At 32.3% G+C, this 18,739-nt stretch overlaps 1 protein-coding gene across 1 annotated transcript in view; it reads left to right on the top strand.

The window, feature by feature from the left end:
• Positions 1 to 18,739, top strand: part of DYNC2H1 (dynein cytoplasmic 2 heavy chain 1) — a 366,248-nt gene that overhangs the window by 55,254 nt on the left and 292,255 nt on the right. Inside the window, exons 24-36 of the mRNA XM_060018033.1 lie at positions 28 to 142; positions 690 to 860; positions 1,837 to 2,219; positions 3,928 to 4,060; positions 4,159 to 4,276; positions 5,870 to 5,982; positions 7,743 to 7,862; positions 10,878 to 11,028; positions 12,760 to 12,965; positions 14,163 to 14,345; positions 14,907 to 15,089; positions 16,973 to 17,196; positions 17,972 to 18,087. Coding sequence (XP_059874016.1) covers positions 28 to 142; positions 690 to 860; positions 1,837 to 2,219; positions 3,928 to 4,060; positions 4,159 to 4,276; positions 5,870 to 5,982; positions 7,743 to 7,862; positions 10,878 to 11,028; positions 12,760 to 12,965; positions 14,163 to 14,345; positions 14,907 to 15,089; positions 16,973 to 17,196; positions 17,972 to 18,087 — 2,216 coding nt within the window. The remainder of the gene's footprint in view (positions 1 to 27; positions 143 to 689; positions 861 to 1,836; positions 2,220 to 3,927; positions 4,061 to 4,158; positions 4,277 to 5,869; positions 5,983 to 7,742; positions 7,863 to 10,877; positions 11,029 to 12,759; positions 12,966 to 14,162; positions 14,346 to 14,906; positions 15,090 to 16,972; positions 17,197 to 17,971; positions 18,088 to 18,739) is intronic.

Raw genomic sequence — 18,739 nt, 5'->3', positions numbered from 1 at the left:
TTAAGGTATGTTTCTGGTATTTTACAGGACTAAGACATATCTGTTTGAGGAATTTTTGATGAATTGGCATGACAGATTAAGAAAGGTTGAAGAACATTCAGTAATGACGGTGAAATTACAATCAGAGGTTGACAAATATAAAGTAAGATAGTTTTACTTATCTTACTATTTAAAAATGGTGTTTGGAGCTTTCATGTATCATTTTATTATGTAGTGACTGAACTGTAATTTTAGTTTATATATTTTTAATGATTCCATTACATGAAAAAAATAGAAAGTATAGAGTAAACCATAGAAGTTACTGATATTTCTGCTTCAGTTTGAAAGAAGTTATAACTAAGAAATTTATGGTTAAAGTTATATAGTGGAGTATTTATAACTTAGCAATTAGGATATGGGTCATTTAGCATATTTAGGATGTAGGTCATTTCCTAAATTTATAAAAATAGAAATATTTTAGGTCATATTTTAAAATATATCAAGCTACCAAGGGAAATTTGCATGTATCCACAGCAATGTTTAATAAAAAGTTTTATACAATTCTTTTTAAGAATTTGATTGTAAGATTGTTAAATAAGATAATACAGTAATTAAAAATCTTATAGATAATTATAATAAAATCAAATAATAATTTACATTTTGCTTGTATATATACATACATAAGTCTTCTTGTCTTCTTTTTTTAACAGATCGCAGTCCCTATCTTGAAATATGTGAGAGGGGAGCATCTTTCTCCAGATCACTGGCTTGACCTTTTTCGTCTACTTGGCCTTCCTCGGGGGACTAGTCTAGATAAATTACTGTTTGGTGATCTGCTTAGAGTAGCTGAGACAATTGTTGCCAAAGCTTCAGACCTTAAAGTAAGAATCACTTTTATAAATATCTCATAGATCTGACCTTTGTTGACATATTGCTTTATTTTTTATTTAAATAAAGCAGCAAGTTAAATTTCTTTCTTCCCTTAAAATAGTGACAGTGTTCCATTTTTCCATTATTCTTTCATTAGTAATACATCTGAATCTATCGATGGGGTTATAGAAACAATATAAACCCCTTCTTTGAGAGAAAAAATCTGAAATAAAATATGTCTTACTTTAAGAAGGAAGTCAGCTTTAATCAAAAAGCAAACAAGTACAAAGCATTTTATAAAATACATTTAAAATCATAGGGTATATTATAAATAGAAGTTAAGGGGTACAAAAATACAGAGAACTAAACAAGGAACCAATTTGCTAATCAGTTTTAGCATAGGTCTCAGGTGAAAGTAAAACTTGTACAATTATATCATAAGTAGCAGACTTTCTATTTTGTGTTCTGCCCATTTAATGTAAAAAAAAAAGGACTTTTGATGTCAAATTGTTTTATTTTCTAATATATTATCTAATATGTATACTTTCATCTTTGCTGATAATCCTGGAGCATATGTAGATAATCATAAGGTTATAAAGCATGACTGCTGTAGGAGGTAATTCTAGATGGTTGCTAATCATTTTAGATGTATTGGAACTTACAGTTAAATTACAATAAAATGGCTGAGTTCTGCAAAATTTTAAATATTTTTGTGGTTTGCAGTGGATGCTTAAATTTTGGGGTTTTTTTTAGAAGTAAAAAGCATAAGGCAGAACTCTGTATATATTTGACCATGTGAACTAGATATCTGATATCCCTTAATACATTTGCCAGTAATTCTCTTGGATTTATGAAAATAATCCACTTAAAATTTTTTTTTTCTTTATGGTGCAAAGTCAAGTAAAAATATATCTTCTTATAAAATAGATATAACTTATTTATATGATAATGTTGAAGTAATAAATATGAATATTTTGTGTTAAATAGGATTTAAATAGTCGTGCACAAGGTGAAATTACAATCAGAGAAGCTTTACGAGAACTTGATCTTTGGGGAGTTGGAGCAGTATTTACATTGGTTGATTATGAAGACAGCCAAAGTCGAACTATCAAGCTGATTAAAGACTGGAAGGATATAGTAAATCAAGTTGGAGATAATAGGTGCCTTCTTCAGTCCTTAAAGGATTCTCCTTATTATAAAGGATTTGAAGATAAAGTGTCAATTTGGGAAAGAAAACTTGCAGAGTTAGATGAGTACCTACAGAATTTAAACCACATTCAGAGAAAGTGGGTATATTTGGAACCCATTTTTGGCCGTGGAGCATTGCCAAAAGAACAGATGCGCTTCAACAGACTTGATGAAGATTTTAGGTCAGTACAACTACATAAGACAAAGACACATATGATGGTTTTTATTCATATGGTGAGGTACTTAATACAAGCTAATTACTTTTACATTATTAGCGTCATCTGTGTCTTCAACTTTTTTCCTACTGGATCCTTCTGAGAAATGAGTTTCTCTCATTCAGTTATATACTTGAATCATTTTGATCTGGTTTCTATCTTTACCACTCTACCTATATTAATAATATTTCTATAGTATAATAGTAATAATAATATTACTAATATATACCTAGTATTTCTTAAAGTTACCAATTACTTTCCCATTGTAAATCTGATGGGCATTTTTATTTTTCATTTTACTTTATCTCTGACTAGTATCTAATAGAGTTGAAAATTTCTTCTTTCTTAGAAAGTCTGTTCTTTTGGCTTCTGTGATCCTGTCCTTTTTGGTTTTCTGCCCATTTCTCTGGTTCCACTCCTGATTCCTAGTCCTCAGCCCTTTCTAAACATTTAGATGTAGACATTCTCCACCTTTCAGCTTTAGGTTTTCTCACTCTATGTTCTCTCCTTAATGATCTTAACCACTCTCAGAATCAATTCTCATCTATTTGCTGAGGTCTCCTCAACTTATTTATTGAGCTCATATTTCTTTTCTGAGCTCCAAATGTATTAAATATCCTCAACATGTCAAAACTAAATTCATGAATTTACCCCCAGTCCCTTTCCTACAGTCCCTTTTCTTTTCTCTCTGGTTTCTTCCCGATAAATGGTACCACCTAACTGCTCAAGGCAGAAGCATAATGGATATCTTTGACCTCTTCCTCCATTTCCAAATCCATTTGTTACCAAATTTTGTTGATTCTAACCTACTAATCGATTTTATTATATCTTTTATATCTCTACTTCTTTGATGTTATTCTGAAGTATTTTTGTTGTCACTCACTTGTACTACTGGCTAATCTTTTGACTAATTCTTATTCTTGTCTTCTCCAGTAAGTTTTTCACACAACAGCCAGAGTAATCTTTTAAAAATGAAGTCCACATTACTTCTTTCCTTTATTCCATTAAGTAAAACTTTAAAATGACTTTCTATTGCTCTGAGGATAAAGCAGATCTAAGGATCTGCTCCTTGTCCATTTCTCTAGCTTTTTCTTGTGCTGTGCTCTCTCTCTCTCTTTTTTTTTTTTTTTTAACTTTAGTGACTCTAGCCTTTAGTTTCTCTAACATACCACGCTCTTTCTCAGGGTCTTTGCCAGAAACTGTTTCCCTCCTATTCTTTGCCTTTTTCTTTTTCATCATCATTCAAATCTCAGCTTAAATTACTTCCTCAAATAAGTCATAGGTTAGAGATTTCCGCATTAGCCTTTTACTAATTCTTTCTTAGTACAAAACAGTCCTTTGTGCTTTTCTTTCTTAGCATTTATCATAATTTTATTTGAATATTTGGAGAAATTATTTAATATCTTTCTCTGTCACTGGGCCATTATCTCTATGAGGTAAGGCTTAATATTTGTTTAGTGAGTGAATGAAATAAGAGAATGTGCAATAATGGAGGTTAAAAAATGGTAATGGAGTATTATTAACTTTGAGGATTATTTATTAGAAGTATAATAATGTATTGCTGTTATACTGATGTTACTAGTTTGTTTTAAGCAAGCAAAAAAAAAGTCTCCACATCCCTGTTTCAGCCAAAAACTGTTAAAATAGATGTGAAAATAACTTTTTTCTTCTGCAGATCAATAATGACTGACATCAAGAAAGATAATAGAGTCACAACGTTAACTACTCATGCAGGAATCAGAAATTCTCTACTAACGATACTTGATCAGCTTCAAAGATGTCAGAAATCATTAAATGAATTATTGGAGGCATGTTTTTAAAAACAATCTTATATAATAAATTATAAAGTACTTTAATATCTTAATTACTTGAAAAGAGATTATTCTTTTTTTTTTTTTTTTTTTAGGAAAAACGCTCAGCATTCCCAAGATTTTACTTTATTGGTGATGATGACTTATTAGAAATACTGGGCCAGTCTACTAACTCATCAGTGATTCAGTCTCACCTTAAGAAACTGTTTGCTGGTAAGATTGAACATTTATTCAACAGATATTTATTGAGTTTCAGTTATCTGCCAGGCATTATGTTAGGCTCTTAGGCAGACTGTTGAATAAAATACAGGTCATACACTCAAAGAACTCTAGTTTAGTGGACGAGGCAAGTTAGTAAGTTGACAAATATAATATACGACAATTTCTATGGTCGACATAAGTATGTGGTGTTACAGCTGCATCTGTGAAGACATTTAGCTCAGTTTTGGGTATGTAAAGATGACATCTCATGTGAGATCTGAAGAAAATATAGGTTTTAGCTAGAGGAAAAATGGGGAAACAGAGGGAATAGGATGTGCAGAGGTCTGAAGTGAAGGAGAACATGTCCATTCATTATTGAGTTTAAGGTCTCTTGAGTGATGTCCCAGTGGAGATACTCAGTAGGCAATTATTGTTAGCAGAGATACGTGCGATGGAGATGTAAAATTGGGAGTCATCTGTGTATAGATGATAATTAGGCTATAGGAAGAGGTGAGATTACCTGGTAAAAAGTGTAGAGTAATAGTGTAGAGTAATATGCTTCAATGTTGTTGAATCATTTTAGTTGGGTAATTGCATTCAGAATTGGTTTGCTACAAACACGATGATTATTATTTTCTTGAAATATTATTTGTTGGAAAAGAACTGTATTTTTCAAATTAACTTTAAGAAGTAAAAAATTTTCATCATCTTCACTTGCAGTCAGGGATTAGCAAACTGTAGGCCCACAGGCCAAATCTGAGTAGCTCTCTGTTTTTTTTTTTTTTTCAATAAGGTTTTGTTGGAAGGAATACAGCCATGTCCATTATTGTCTATAGCTGCTTTTGTGCTACAAGCAGAGTTGAGTAATTGACACCGAGACCTTATGACCTGTAAAAACCTAAGATATTTACTCTCTGGTGCTTTACAGAAGTATTTATTAACCACTGTATATCTGAAGCGTTAGAGTGCTTATATCTGTAACTGTGATTTTGCCTGTGGAAGATAGTAGAAAGAGCTCTTGGAATCAGAAAGCTTGCTTTCGAGCTCTACCTCTGCTATTTATTAGTTATTAATTTACCTCTCTGAAATCTAGTTTCTTTCTTTAAATTGTAAATAATAACTTACAGGGTTTTTCTAAAGATCAAAATTAGGTAATGTGTTTTTTTATATACTATAAAGTGAGTGCAAATTTTGGGGAAGGGAAATCTTGTTTGCTCTCCCCCTTCCCTATTATCTTTTTGTCTCATATAATGTAAGTGGAATCATTGGTACGTATTCTTATGCACTCTTTTGTGCCTGTTTTTTTTCACTCATCATAATGGTTTCAAGATACCTAAAACTATATTTTATTCCTTTTTATTGCTTAGAATAGTCAATTGTTCAAATATACCACAGTTTCTCTATTCATCTGGTGGGCATTCGGTTGTTTCCAGTTTTGGGTTATGAAAAGCTGTTCTATTTCATTATATAACTGAATTAATATAATTCAAATATATTCTATATTATGAAGTATACTTTATGTATTATGTGGTAATCATATATACTGTCTAATAATTATGTCTTTAATGAAACTTTTGCATATAAATTGTTGCTTTTGTAATGTAGGCATTAACAGTGTGTGCTTTGATGAGGAATCAAAACATATAACTGCAATGAAATCTTTAGAGGGAGAAGTTGTACCTTTTAAAAACAAAGTTCTTCTGTCAAATAACGTAGAGGTAAGTAATTCTTTTTCAAGTGTGAAAGTATAAAGAATTAACGATATGAACTTTGTATCAAAATTAATTCAGTCAATTTGTAGAGTAAGTTGGTTAATTTAGGCCTTTTGGAAACTTATATCTTAAAAACTAATTTATTTTGTTAGGTTCAGAATGATTTGATATTAAAGAGAGTATGTATTTTTAGTCTTTGGAAGGCAGCATGTAATTTTGAAAACAACTTTTGCTTTGGAGTCAAGAAGACTTGGATATTAATTGTAGCTCCACAACTTATCAGCTATATAATTTAGAGTCTCAGTTTTCTTAACTGTAAAATGGGAGGCCTACTAGCAAAGACTTACTGTTGAAAATTAAATGAGATAATTGGCTTTAGGTACACTATAGTGTTTGGAACATAACTGCTCAATAAGTCTTTGTTCTTTTTTTTTTTCTTTAAAATCTGAGTTGTATGAGATGATTTAAATGAACAAGTAAACTTGAAACTAGTGCATTTATAGTACAACTATTGATTAATTGGTTCTGCAGGACTAGAAGTGAACTGTCAAAAGCCTATTACAGTTATACAGCTAAAGCCAACAGCAATAGGATGTAACACATTGAATTGTAATTTTTAAGTTCTAAAGGTATCTTTCAACTGCAAGTCAGGGCCATGCCTTATCATGCATGTATCTGTACAGTTTAGTAAAAAGTCCATTCCTGGTTAGGCCTCAACATTTTATTGGATGTTGAGTATATAAATCAAGTGGTTGAAAGGATAGAAGGTTTGTTAAGTAGCTCCCATATTTGGAGAAGAGATTTGTTGTTTTTGCTGTTGTTTTCCTTTCTTGTGATTTTATTAGGACTGGATGAACAGAGAGAGAAAGAGCTTTTAGCAGCTGGGTGTAGTGCAGCGCTCCGGGAGCTCTTGTGATGATTAGCAGAGTAGGTGTCTGCTGCCGTGCACTGAGAGCTTCTTACTCTTTAGCTGCAGTGGCTTTTGAACTGGGCAAAAGTTTGTGCTATTTTTAATACTGGAAAGTGCTCTAAAGATAAACAGTAAAAAGCTAGAACTTAAAAAAGGTAATGATGAAAAGCTATTTAAGATTGTAGTTTTTGCTCTTATATTTTATTGCAAATGATACAGTTTTTAAAAGTTAAGTAGTGATCCTTAAATATTCATGCTATTTTTATTAATCATCATTATTATTTTAACTTTAGTTTAAACTTTTGTTATTTTATCTATAATCAAATGAGTGAAAAATGTATTGTTTTGACCTTGAAACAGAATTAGTTTTGTTTGAAGAGGGATCTTAACTCCTTAAATAATATGGTTCACCTTAATGAAGCAATCCCTTCCTATGGTTACAGCTTTCTGAATATAAGATCATCAGGATAGTGTGAGCCAGGGGACTTACCTAGTCATTGTGACTCTAATTTATTGGCCCAGCTATCTAGTTTGATTTATCATAATGATGAAATGAATGGGTTAGTTTTTAAATGTTCATGTTTTTTTGGTTTGTATAGATGGTGATAGTGATAACTAACTACAAATTTTTGAGTTTTCACACTTAACATTATCCCAAGAGGTGAAAAAATTGTTTTCTTCATTTAAATCATTTATTAATAAAAAATTATATACCATACAACACATTTTGGGAGTGTGAGAATCAATAAGAAATTATAACCTTCCTCCTGAAATAAAAGAATAGAGTCATTAGCTTGTGTTTTTGTTTTATGACTTGTGTAATAAGAAATAATATATTTTCTAATTTTATTTTCAGACTTGGTTAAATGATTTAGCCTTGGAAATGAAGCAAACTTTGAAAGAGTTGTTGACGGAATGTGTTACTGCTGGACGAAGTTCTCAAGGTGCAATTGACCCATCCTTTTTCCCTTCACAGGTAAGGGGGCTTATGTCTAGAGTACAGGTAGGCATGGTGTCATTGGAAGATCCCTGACCTAGAGGTCAGGAGGCTTAGACAACTGGGATCTTTGTTTTCTCTTTATCTAACAATTAACATTGACTAATTGCTTAATATCTGAGTCTCAGTCCCTCAGCTGTTAAATGTGAGGGAGGAGCAGCACAATAGTGAAATTCTCTTCTAGCTCCATTAGTTTGCCATAATTCAGATGCTTACAAGCAGAAGACCTGCTGAGATCTAAGCTACCCAGGCCATTGGGGAGTGGAACTGGGAGGCAGAATTAGTCATGTATTAGTTTCCTGGTTCCAGATGATTAGTCCATCATTGATGGAGAGGCACAGGATCTCTAACATTGTCTCCCACCCTTCCCATGGACTCATCTAGGAGGTTGGAGCTGGTGGGAATTTAGTAGTGTTAGTGTTGGTCTGAAACATAATCACAGTACTTAACTAGAACTTTGGCAGGGAAGAAGAGCGCTAGGTTTCATGGTTGTTATAGAGATTGCTACAGGTCAGTGTTCATAGGAGCTCATTCCTGAAACACTGGATGCTAGATATGTGTCTTACAAAACGTTCTGGGCCTTATTAAAGTGTAGCACTAAGACTTGGGTTAGATATCCTGCCTTTTTCAGGATTAGTTTTATTGCTGGTTGAGACTAACACTACAGAGGTAAGACATCAGGAACTTTAGTTCTTAGGGACTATGAAAGGCAGGCATTGAGATGTTCTATGATTTCTCACAGGAAAATCTACCTAACTATTTTTTGCTTTTCAGATTAAAACATTTAGTAGCTATTGGAACAGGATTTTATGTTGGTTCTTTTAAAGCATGAGAAATTAAATAGGAAACTTGGAACATTCTGGATTCTTAGCCATTTTATCACTCATATCACTTTGTATCTTTTAGCTGTTTAAGTCAAACTAAAATATGTTTAAAAACTCTTGTTCTTAGAGAAAAATAAAAGTAGTCATTGATGAATAATAATGCCATTGAAAGTCAGAGTTAAAATGCTTTATTATCTCTGGAAATGTTTCCTAGTACTCTGTCAACTTCCAGGTAGGATTTAAATTGACTTAGAGTAAAAGACACAATATTAAAAAATATACAAAAGTAAGAATTGCATAATAATTAGATTGAGTAAATGACAGTTATATCAGGAGATATACTGGGAGCTACAGGCTAGAGAATGTTGCTGGATTTGAGCCTGAAACTTAGTTCTGGGCTCTGAGCAGTCAAGTAAAAATATGAACTACTAAACATGTATACAGTTCATAATCTATCAAAGCAAAGAATTCTAGTTTATTAGCAGTTAATGTTAAGAAAAAATTATCTCAAGAGCATTTATATAAGGGGATTGAATAGTATAACTGGTTACATGAATGTCTGGTACAGGTTACTGTGTACTATTAATTCAGTTCTCTAAAGACATCTTTGTAAGGACCTGAAATAATGTAGAGAAAGCACTTTCTGGTCTGGGAAGGAGGCAGCATGATAAAGTAGAAAAAATCTGACAAACCTTGGTTCAAATCCTACCTTTTCCAGTTATACTTTGAGTGATTCCTTTTGACACTTAGTTAAGAGGGTATAATAATACCTCCACGGCAACTCATTTTGAAGGTTAAATTATATAATGTTTGCAGAGCACCCTTAACGACCGTTACATTTTAGACAATGTTAGTGTTTGTCCAGGTATCTTAATGGTAATGTGACACGAGAATTAGGTAAGACTGTATCTTGAGCATCATTTCAGTTAGCCTCTCATAGAAATCGTATAGCAGACTGTTAAAAATTGAGATATCGATGTGCATTATTATTAAAATTTATTTATAATACAGAAATTCAGTAGTATTGCCTGAGTGGAAATCCATATATATGACTATTAGTTTCAAGGTGGCAAGTGAAGATTTTCATATGAAAATTAAAAAGCGAAGTCTTTTCTCACAAAGCAGATTTGGATCTGTTTAAACACTTCACCATATACTTGATTAAAGAAGCTGGTGAGTTTTGTACTACAAAGTATGAGAGGTGACTTTGCCCTGCAAAGTTACTAATTGGCTTTCTCTTTTGTTAAAGAACTTAATGTGGTATTTGTACAATGTTCTAAGAGCAAACAGCAGCTTAGCCTGCTATATTAAGTATTAAAATTATATATAGATAATGGATTAATCTGATAAATAGAGGCATTTGATATTTTCTGGATGCTAAAAGGTATATATAAGAAAAAAACAATCTGTTCAGTAGTTAATTGGTCAGTAGGTTTAGTGTTTTTATACAATGATGGATCATGTCTTTAGTTTAAAGGAGGTTATTGGTTTCCCTTGTTCATCTAAGAACTGTATCAAAGTATTTTAATACAAGTTTACAAAATCTGGTGTTTAAATGTATCATTTGCTTTATCAGTAACCTTGCTATATTGATAATATTATAGAAATCCTCTCAAATGGCATTAATATTTCATATTTTATGTAAACATGAAGTTGATCTGTATTTAGTTTCTGTTTATGGGTATTAGACTGAAAGATTAAGACAGACTTTAATTTAGGATAAAATTGGTGTTTTGAAATTGTAGACTTCAGTAGTATGCTGAGAGATTATTTTGGAATGCTAGAAGATTACTCTTTTTATTAAATAGAATGCATCATACTCTGTTATCTTTGCATCTTACTGGTTAAAAAGAAGCCATTTATGAGGAGAGTCATGGGAAGAAAGTACAAAGCACTTAGGTTATAATAAGCTTGGTGGGCTCTAAGACCCAAAAATAGGCCTATAGGAGAATAGTAAAAGATGAGCTCTGAGAAGTAAGCTTGGGCTGCATCACACATGCTTTTTCTACAAATGTATTGCTCTATTAATATATGAGGTGCCAGTAAGACATTCAGGTAGAGAGGTCCAATATGTAATTGGAAATTTGGAAAAAGGTATCTTTCCTTAAATTTATAAAATATTTCTAAGTAAATTCAGCTTTAAAAAATAATTTTTCTCTTTATTCATTAGATATTATGCTTGGCAGAGCAGATTAAATTCACTGAAGATGTAGAAAATGCCATCAAAGATCATAGTCTTCATCAGATTGAAACACAACTGGTGAATAAGTTAGAGCACTATACTAACATTGATACAAGTTCTGAGGATCCAGGGAATACTGGTATGGGAAAATATTCCATTTTCTGCCTACTTTTGGGTTATTTGAACATTTTTTTAGTATTCTATCTTAATTTATCTATTGTGCTTTTGTCTGTCAATCAATCATCTGTGTGTCTATTTTGGAGGTTACTTTAGGAATTACAATATACATACTTTTATATTGTACTTAGAATCAATAATTTACTATTTTAAGTGGAATGTAGAAACCTTACCACCATATGGGTTTCTTTATCCTCCCCTTTTTATGTTGTTTTCAATGTCTATAGATATCTATAGACATTGAAAACTCCATGAGATTATAATTTTTTTCTTTAACTGTCAAATGTATTTTAAAGGACCTGAGAATAGTCTATTATATTTATCTAGATGCTTACCATTTCTGTTGCCCATCCTTCAACCTCCAAGTTTCCTTCCGCTGTCATTTTCTTTCTTTGAAGAATTTTCTTTAGTGTTTCTTTTAGAGCCCATTTACTGACTATGAATCTTACAGATTTCCTTCTCTTGAGAATGTCTTCATTTCACCTTTATTATTGTCTTTTCTGATGTGAGTTGATTTTTTTGGTTCTTTTCATGTTGAATGATTTTGGATTGTATCCTGGACATTTTGCATATTGTGTTATAAGAGTCTGAGTCTTATTTAAATTTGCTGGATAATGTTGATATTTTTCTGTTAGCAAGTGATCTTGTTGGGTTCAGGCCACAAGTTTCAGCCAGCTTTCTGTGGGTTGTGGTTCCAATGTCTGTTCTGTCTTTGCTACACTCTTGAGATCTTCCCCACATGTGTGCCACCTGGTGGCCAGTTATCAAAGTCTTTGGTTTAATGTTTAGGATGAGGTCTGCACAGCTCAGGCTGAGCTCAAGAGTTCATAAAGTTTATAGGGTCATTTTCCCAATCTTCTCCCCTTCCATGGTCTTAGCAGTGATTTTGTGGTTCCCTTGGGCTCCTCTTTTGGTCCTCTGGCCAGAAAGCTGGAGTTTCATGTACTGTACTCTCCTTCACACTTTCTGTGACTGTGCCCATGTCTTGGACCAGTTGATGGGAGAAAAGAGAGAAAAAGAGCAATTTGAGTTAGTCCCACTGTCTTGGGATCATAGCTCCTCTGATTTCAGAGGACAGTTCCCTTCCTTCAGAGTTTTAGGCATTTCTGGGTCTCAGCTGCCAGCGCTGAGACTCCTTTTCTGCTTTTCAAGTCTGAGTTAAAAGCCTTCTCCTGGACCTCTCTCTGTCTACACCAGTATGGGTTTCTGGCAGCATTGAATCCAGGCCCATGGATATAAGAGAGGAAAAAGAAAAAGAAAAAAGGTAAATTTACCACTGGTTCGGTGGCACTTCTAATTTTTCCCTTCCCCAATTTGCCTGATACTCTTTACTTTTTCAGAGTCCTAAACAGCAGTTCAATGTATGTTGTCCGTGTTTTATACCTGCATTCAGAGGGAGAGACAGGCTGAGTGTGGTTACTCCCTTGCATAAGGAACCAGAACCCTGGTTTCATTGAATTTTAATATCTTAGTTTTCACACACACAATTCTTATTGGTGGATTTGACATTCTTTTGACTTGCATGATATATATTACTATACTATTCAAATGTATCATGAAATTACCATTTAAATTCATTTATTGAGAAATCATGTGTGTGTGTGTGTGTGTGTGTGTGTATATATATATATAAAATCATAAAGTACATAAATCACAGGCTAACGTTTTCCCCAATTATTTTAATTGTATACAGAATCTGGCATTCTGGAGCTTAAACTTAAAGCACTTATTCTTGATATTATTCATAATATTGATGTGGTGAAGCAGTTAAACCAAGTTCAGGTTCATACAACTGAAGACTGGGCTTGGAAAAAACAAGTTAGATTCTATATGAAAAGCAATCACACATGTTACGTTCAAATGGTGGATTCTGAACTTCAGTATACTTATGAGTACCAGGTATGACTTGTGGCAGAAATGTTTAATTTTTCCAGTTAGAAATTATTTACTTTAAAGGAAATTTGCTATTGGATGAAAGAGTTATTTTAGCTGTAACTTTTAAGAATTTTTTTGTGTTATTGTCTTCTATTTCATCATAATTAAAAAGATGTTATATTGGAAAAAATTCTATATACAAAAAAAGTTAACATAGTGGCAGTGTTGTGCTGAATTCTCTAAATACCTTTTCTTAGAGCAGTATTTATTTATACAGATTGAAATATAGTTTTAATCTAAAGAGAATTGAATATTAGGCAACCTCAATGGAAACAATTTGGTTTGTGCCTCCTTTTACAAGGCCAAAATTAGTGCAATTCTTAATATGTCAAAGTACGTTTGTTAAATATTCTCAGTTTGTAAGGTAAAAGAATTTTCAAGCAAATAACCTAGCTCATGTAACCTGTTCTCAAAAAATCCAGCTGTATCCTCTCTGCCTTCTTCCATCATAGTGAGTCAATCATAAGGATATATTTGACATTTATGTTAATAAGCATATGTCAAGAGAGTTGCCAGCTAGCTCTTTCAAAAAGGAAATGTATTTTGAGACCCAAATCTGTCCACCTAAATTAAAGAAAAACTATAAAATGCAGCTTGAATTGGACTCTATTTCCGCTAAAATTTAGTAGCAATTTTGAGAATTATTTGATAGGTTAAGATTATTAATTTCATAAGGAGTTTTTCAAATTAATTATACTTTGAGGTTTCCAAAGTAGTTCTGATTTTTGAAGATTGTAAGATTCCAGGAAGTAATTTACATGAATTTTAAAATACAAAATAGGATGATTATTGTACATAATTATATTGAATTGTATTGGAAAGTGTATAATTGTATACAGTTTCTGGATTTGCCTGCCTTAGAGGTATATCTTTGTGACATTATCAAGAACTTGAGAGACTATTTGGAAAACCTGACAGTATGTCAATTGAGGATAGAATAAAATACATGCTTGAGAAATAACTAAGTTTAATTCCAGTTTGTGCTTTAGAAAGTTTCTTGAATTACTAAAAAAATTTTTGTATATTTTTTCTGTTAACAACTTTAAACTATTTTTTGCCTTTTTAAATTTTTAACTAGAATTGCTATTTAACTACACTATATAATATTTGTACATATCGAATAGAATATGAATATTTGAAATTTATATTTCTCTTGTGTAGGGTAATGCTCCCAAGCTGGTTTACACTCCACTGACAGACAAGTGCTACTTAACTCTCACTCAAGCCATGAAGATGGGACTTGGAGGAAATCCGTACGGACCAGCTGGAACTGGAAAAACTGAATCAGTAAAGGCTTTAGGTGGACTTCTTGGAAGACAAGTTTTAGTTTTTAATTGTGATGAGGTAGAATAAATAATTATCAAACGCTATAATAGTGTCTTAGATGTTTGGAATAGTTTTCACATACTTACATATGAAATGCTCTATTTTAAAATCACTCTTCTTTTAAATCACTTGAAAGTGGATTTTATTTGAGAAGTAAAATGGAGAGAGGTTGCACATAGTGTAGTCCAAAAACTTTTCTAAAGAGAACTATTACATAGAAATAATTTTAAATACAGAATGAAGCTTTATATTAGAGTAGAGGAAAAATCTTAAATTCTTATTAAGTTACCATTTTCAAAACATTGTGTGTATTTTGACTTAAAGAATAACTGAAACAAAATCTTATACTTGTTTAGTTCTGTGTACTTTTCAGAACACTTTCACATGAATTATTTTGTTTACTCCTTGAAACCATCCTAGGTTTTGAAAGAGTAGCTATTTAATCTCTGCTTAAAAAAGAACTAAAGAGGTATAGATGGGTGAAATGATTACCTTCTCACTAAATGACATAAAGTATTAAATTATTATTAGAGATTTTAATTATTTTTATTGAATATAATTTTTATTGTTATTTTTAAGGGCATCGATGTGAAGTCAATGGGACGAATATTTGTTGGTTTGGTGAAGTGTGGGGCCTGGGGTTGTTTTGATGAATTCAATAGACTAGAAGAATCTGTACTGTCAGCAGTTTCTATGCAAATCCAGACAATTCAAGATGCTTTGAAGAATCATAGAACTGTATGTGAACTGCTTGGCAAGGAGGTATAGCATATATTGGGAATTTAAAGAATTAAACTATTTTATAAGACTTTGCGTTACTCATACTCAGGCAAACAGTCTATCTTTATTTCTCCTGGCACCTCTGTTGCTAATTTGTGACCAGTGTGTTAAACCTTTTTACCTGTGAATTGTCTCTGAGTTTCTCACCCTTTTTGGGTCCCATTTCCACCATTTATCTTCAAACTTTTTTTTTTTTTTTTTCTGCGGTACGCGGGCCTCTCACTGTTGCGGCTTCTCCCGTTGCGGAGCACAGGCTCCGGACACGCAGGCTCAGTGGCCATGGCTCACGGCGCAGCCGCTCCGCGGCATGTGGGATCTTACCAGACTGGGGCATGAACTCGTGTCCCCTGCATCGGCAGGCGGACTGTCAACCACTGCGCCACCAGGGAAGCCCCATCTTCAAACTTTTGATATTGAATAATCCAGTTATAATAATATTTGCTAACATTTATCACTCTATGCCACTGTGCTTAGTGCTTTTATGCATTGTTTCATTTAGTACTCATAACAATCCTTTGACTTAGGTACTATTATATTTTTTTAACTTTATGGATGAGGAAACTAGGGCTTGATATGTTAAACATAAGAAATGGAGCTGGAAATTGAACCCATGTCTGTCTAATTCTGAAATACATGTTTTTAATCACTATTCTGTATGAATCTTAAAACAATAAATACTTAACTATTCTTCTGTTGCTCACTTCTCCCCATAGGAGGTATACATTCGTGTCATTAGAACTTAAACTTATTTGTATGTAAAACATAGATTTCTCTATATAATGTGTAATGGTGAATATACTGAAAGTTGAAAGAACTGTGAAATTATCCTCTTCCCCATAATAACATTTTCCCAATACAAGTTTTTCAGGGTAGACCAAGGAAGTAGGACCCCTTCTAACTTGCCTGTTACTTACATGATGTTTCAACTCTTTCTTAACAAAGAAAAGAGAAATTCTTCAGTTTTTACCTCTCTGTCATCAAAATTTATTTTCTACCCTGTTCATTTTTTGTCAGTTCCTCCTCTTAGAAAGAAAAATTGTCCTTTTTCCCAACTCAAACTAATTTTTCCATCTATACTTTGGAATCTGCTTCCAAGGGACCTTCTCTTCAGAGTTATCTCTGTCCTTCTACTCATTTCTCGTTGGCTTTTAAACATAATCACATATTTTCCTTCTTAATAATGTATTATATTATATTAGATATAATGATACTGTAATATAATATTTAGTATAATTAAAACATAAGCGAACCTTCCCTTAATTCATCTTTCCTTCCAACCACACTTTTTGTTTTCTTTCCTTTATAGCCAGGTTTTTTACTCTAGGTATTTCTACTTCCTGATTGCCCATTCATTGTTTATACATTATAATTCTGCCTTTCTATTCTTAGTGCTTTGTTGAAAATGCTCCTATTAGATACTCTCATGATATTTTGCTCTTATAGCATTTATTAACTATGATTGCTTCTTTCAAATATTCAATAGACTATAAACTCCAGAAGGGCATAAACTATTACTGACTTTAGTTCAGAGTTATGTTGTCTCTGTGTACTTAGCAAAGTGCCTAACACAAGGAAGGCTTTTAGTAAACATATGCTGAATGAATGAATAGACATTCAAACTAGTTACAATCACTTAAACTTTCAGCCTCAAAAAACTGATTGTAAAGAGCCTCTATAAAGTAGTGTAGTTCCTAAGGAGTTTACTATATGTTGAGTAAGGAGATGTTTAGCACACTAGTGGTTGCTTTTTGCTAAGGTATAAGATGTATGTGTAGAAATATGTCACAATAAAACTTCTATTTGCAATATGTTTTATAGTTACAGTTTCAAGTATTTGATGCCTATGTTTTAAATTAATATTCCAGGTAGAAATAAATTCTAATTCTGGAATTTTTATCACTATGAATCCTGCTGGAAAAGGTTATGGAGGAAGACAAAAACTGCCTGATAACCTTAAACAGCTTTTCAGGCCAGTAGCCATGTCTCGTCCAGACAATGAGCTTATTGCAGAAGTTATTCTCTATTCAGAAGGCTTTAAAGATGCTAAGGTGTTGGGCAGAAAATTGGTAGCTATCTTCAATCTATCCAGGTGAGTTTTCCTGTTTTAAATATTTTAATATTTTATAGTTCCATGATTGATCAGGGTTATTAATGACCATTTTCCACATTTGTCCAATTTACCTATTCAGTGATTTTCATATTGGTGATTTTCATAAGTACAATTTTGTATTGTACTCAAGGTGTTGGTAAGAAAGATTTTAGTTTGAATAACAGAAACGTCTGGCTCAAAACTGCTTGTTTTTCATAAATACTATTAATTCAATTTCACGTTTTTTCTGCAAAATATTTTTATTGGAGTACTCCAGCTAAATGATACTTACTAAACTAATTTACCAGCTGACCACTCAAAGCCTACTGTTGTTTGGAGGGAACCTTTCACATTTTTTTTTTTTTTTATGTCTGATTTCTAGTAATAGAGATTAACTTTTAGCTTCTTTGGACAACCTAGAATTCTGGTCCGTATTACTTAAGAGACAGTGAGAACTAGAGTGTCAGAGATTGAGAGCAAGATGGATTGATTAAAGACTTTAGGAATAAAAGTAACAGGTGGTTATCATTTAGTGTCTTCATTAAGATGATAGCCAGTTTGTGAAAGGTTTATCCTGATCCTTGAGAACCATCCATCTTTAACATTTTACTTGAGTGATTATTTTGTGTTGCTTGATTCATTTTTATAAACTAATGTAATATTAGGAATTATTTCTATGTGTTAGTAGTTAGATTCTGTATTTCTTTTAATATGATTACAAAAATAATTTCTTATAGCTATTTGATGATTTATGATTTCCATGTCTTTACCTAAGAGAACTTTTGACACCTCAGCAACATTATGACTGGGGTTTGAGAACTTTGAAGACAGTTCTGAGAGGAAGTGGAAATCTTCTTAGACAGCTGAAGAAAACTAGTGTTAAACAAAAAGGTATGATTCATTATGCCAATTATAATCTTATTTTTTAAAATGTTTTAATTTATTATAGTTTTAGATTTATATAAAAGTTATACATATAGTATAGAGGGTTTCTGAATATTACGTTCTCCCAGTTTCTCCTGTTGTTAACATCTTACATTAGTATTGTACATTTATTGAAACTAATGAACCAACATTGATTCATAATTTTTTAATAAAGTCCATAATTTATTGAGATTTTTCCTAATTTTTACCTATGTCTCATCATAACTTTTAAACATGCATTAAATATTTAATAGTTGTGGTATATAGAGGAATAGTCTAGTCCACTTGTGCTCAATCTTTAACAGGCATTAGAGTCACCTAGAGGCTTGTTGAAACACAGATTGTTGGACCCCACACCCAAAGTTCCTGAATTGGTAGGTCTGGAATAGAATCTGAAAATTTGTCTAGTCTTGAAACAAGAACAGAAACCTTAGAAACACATGGAGATTTTCTCTTTCAAAGATAGTATACTAAACAAAATTACCCTTTTACTTTTTTTTTTTGAATTTTTAAATTTAATTATATATGTATTTTTATACAGCAGGTTCTTATTAGTCATCAATTTTATACACATCAGTGTATACGTGTCAATCCCAATCTCCCAGTTCATCACACCACC

Source organism: Delphinus delphis, chromosome 8, assembly GCF_949987515.2.
Source record: "Delphinus delphis chromosome 8, mDelDel1.2, whole genome shotgun sequence".
In the NCBI taxonomy this organism is placed as follows: domain Eukaryota; kingdom Metazoa; phylum Chordata; class Mammalia; order Artiodactyla; family Delphinidae; genus Delphinus; species Delphinus delphis.
Note: the sequence above shows the minus strand (reverse complement) of the source record. Positions and strands in the feature narration are given on the sequence as shown.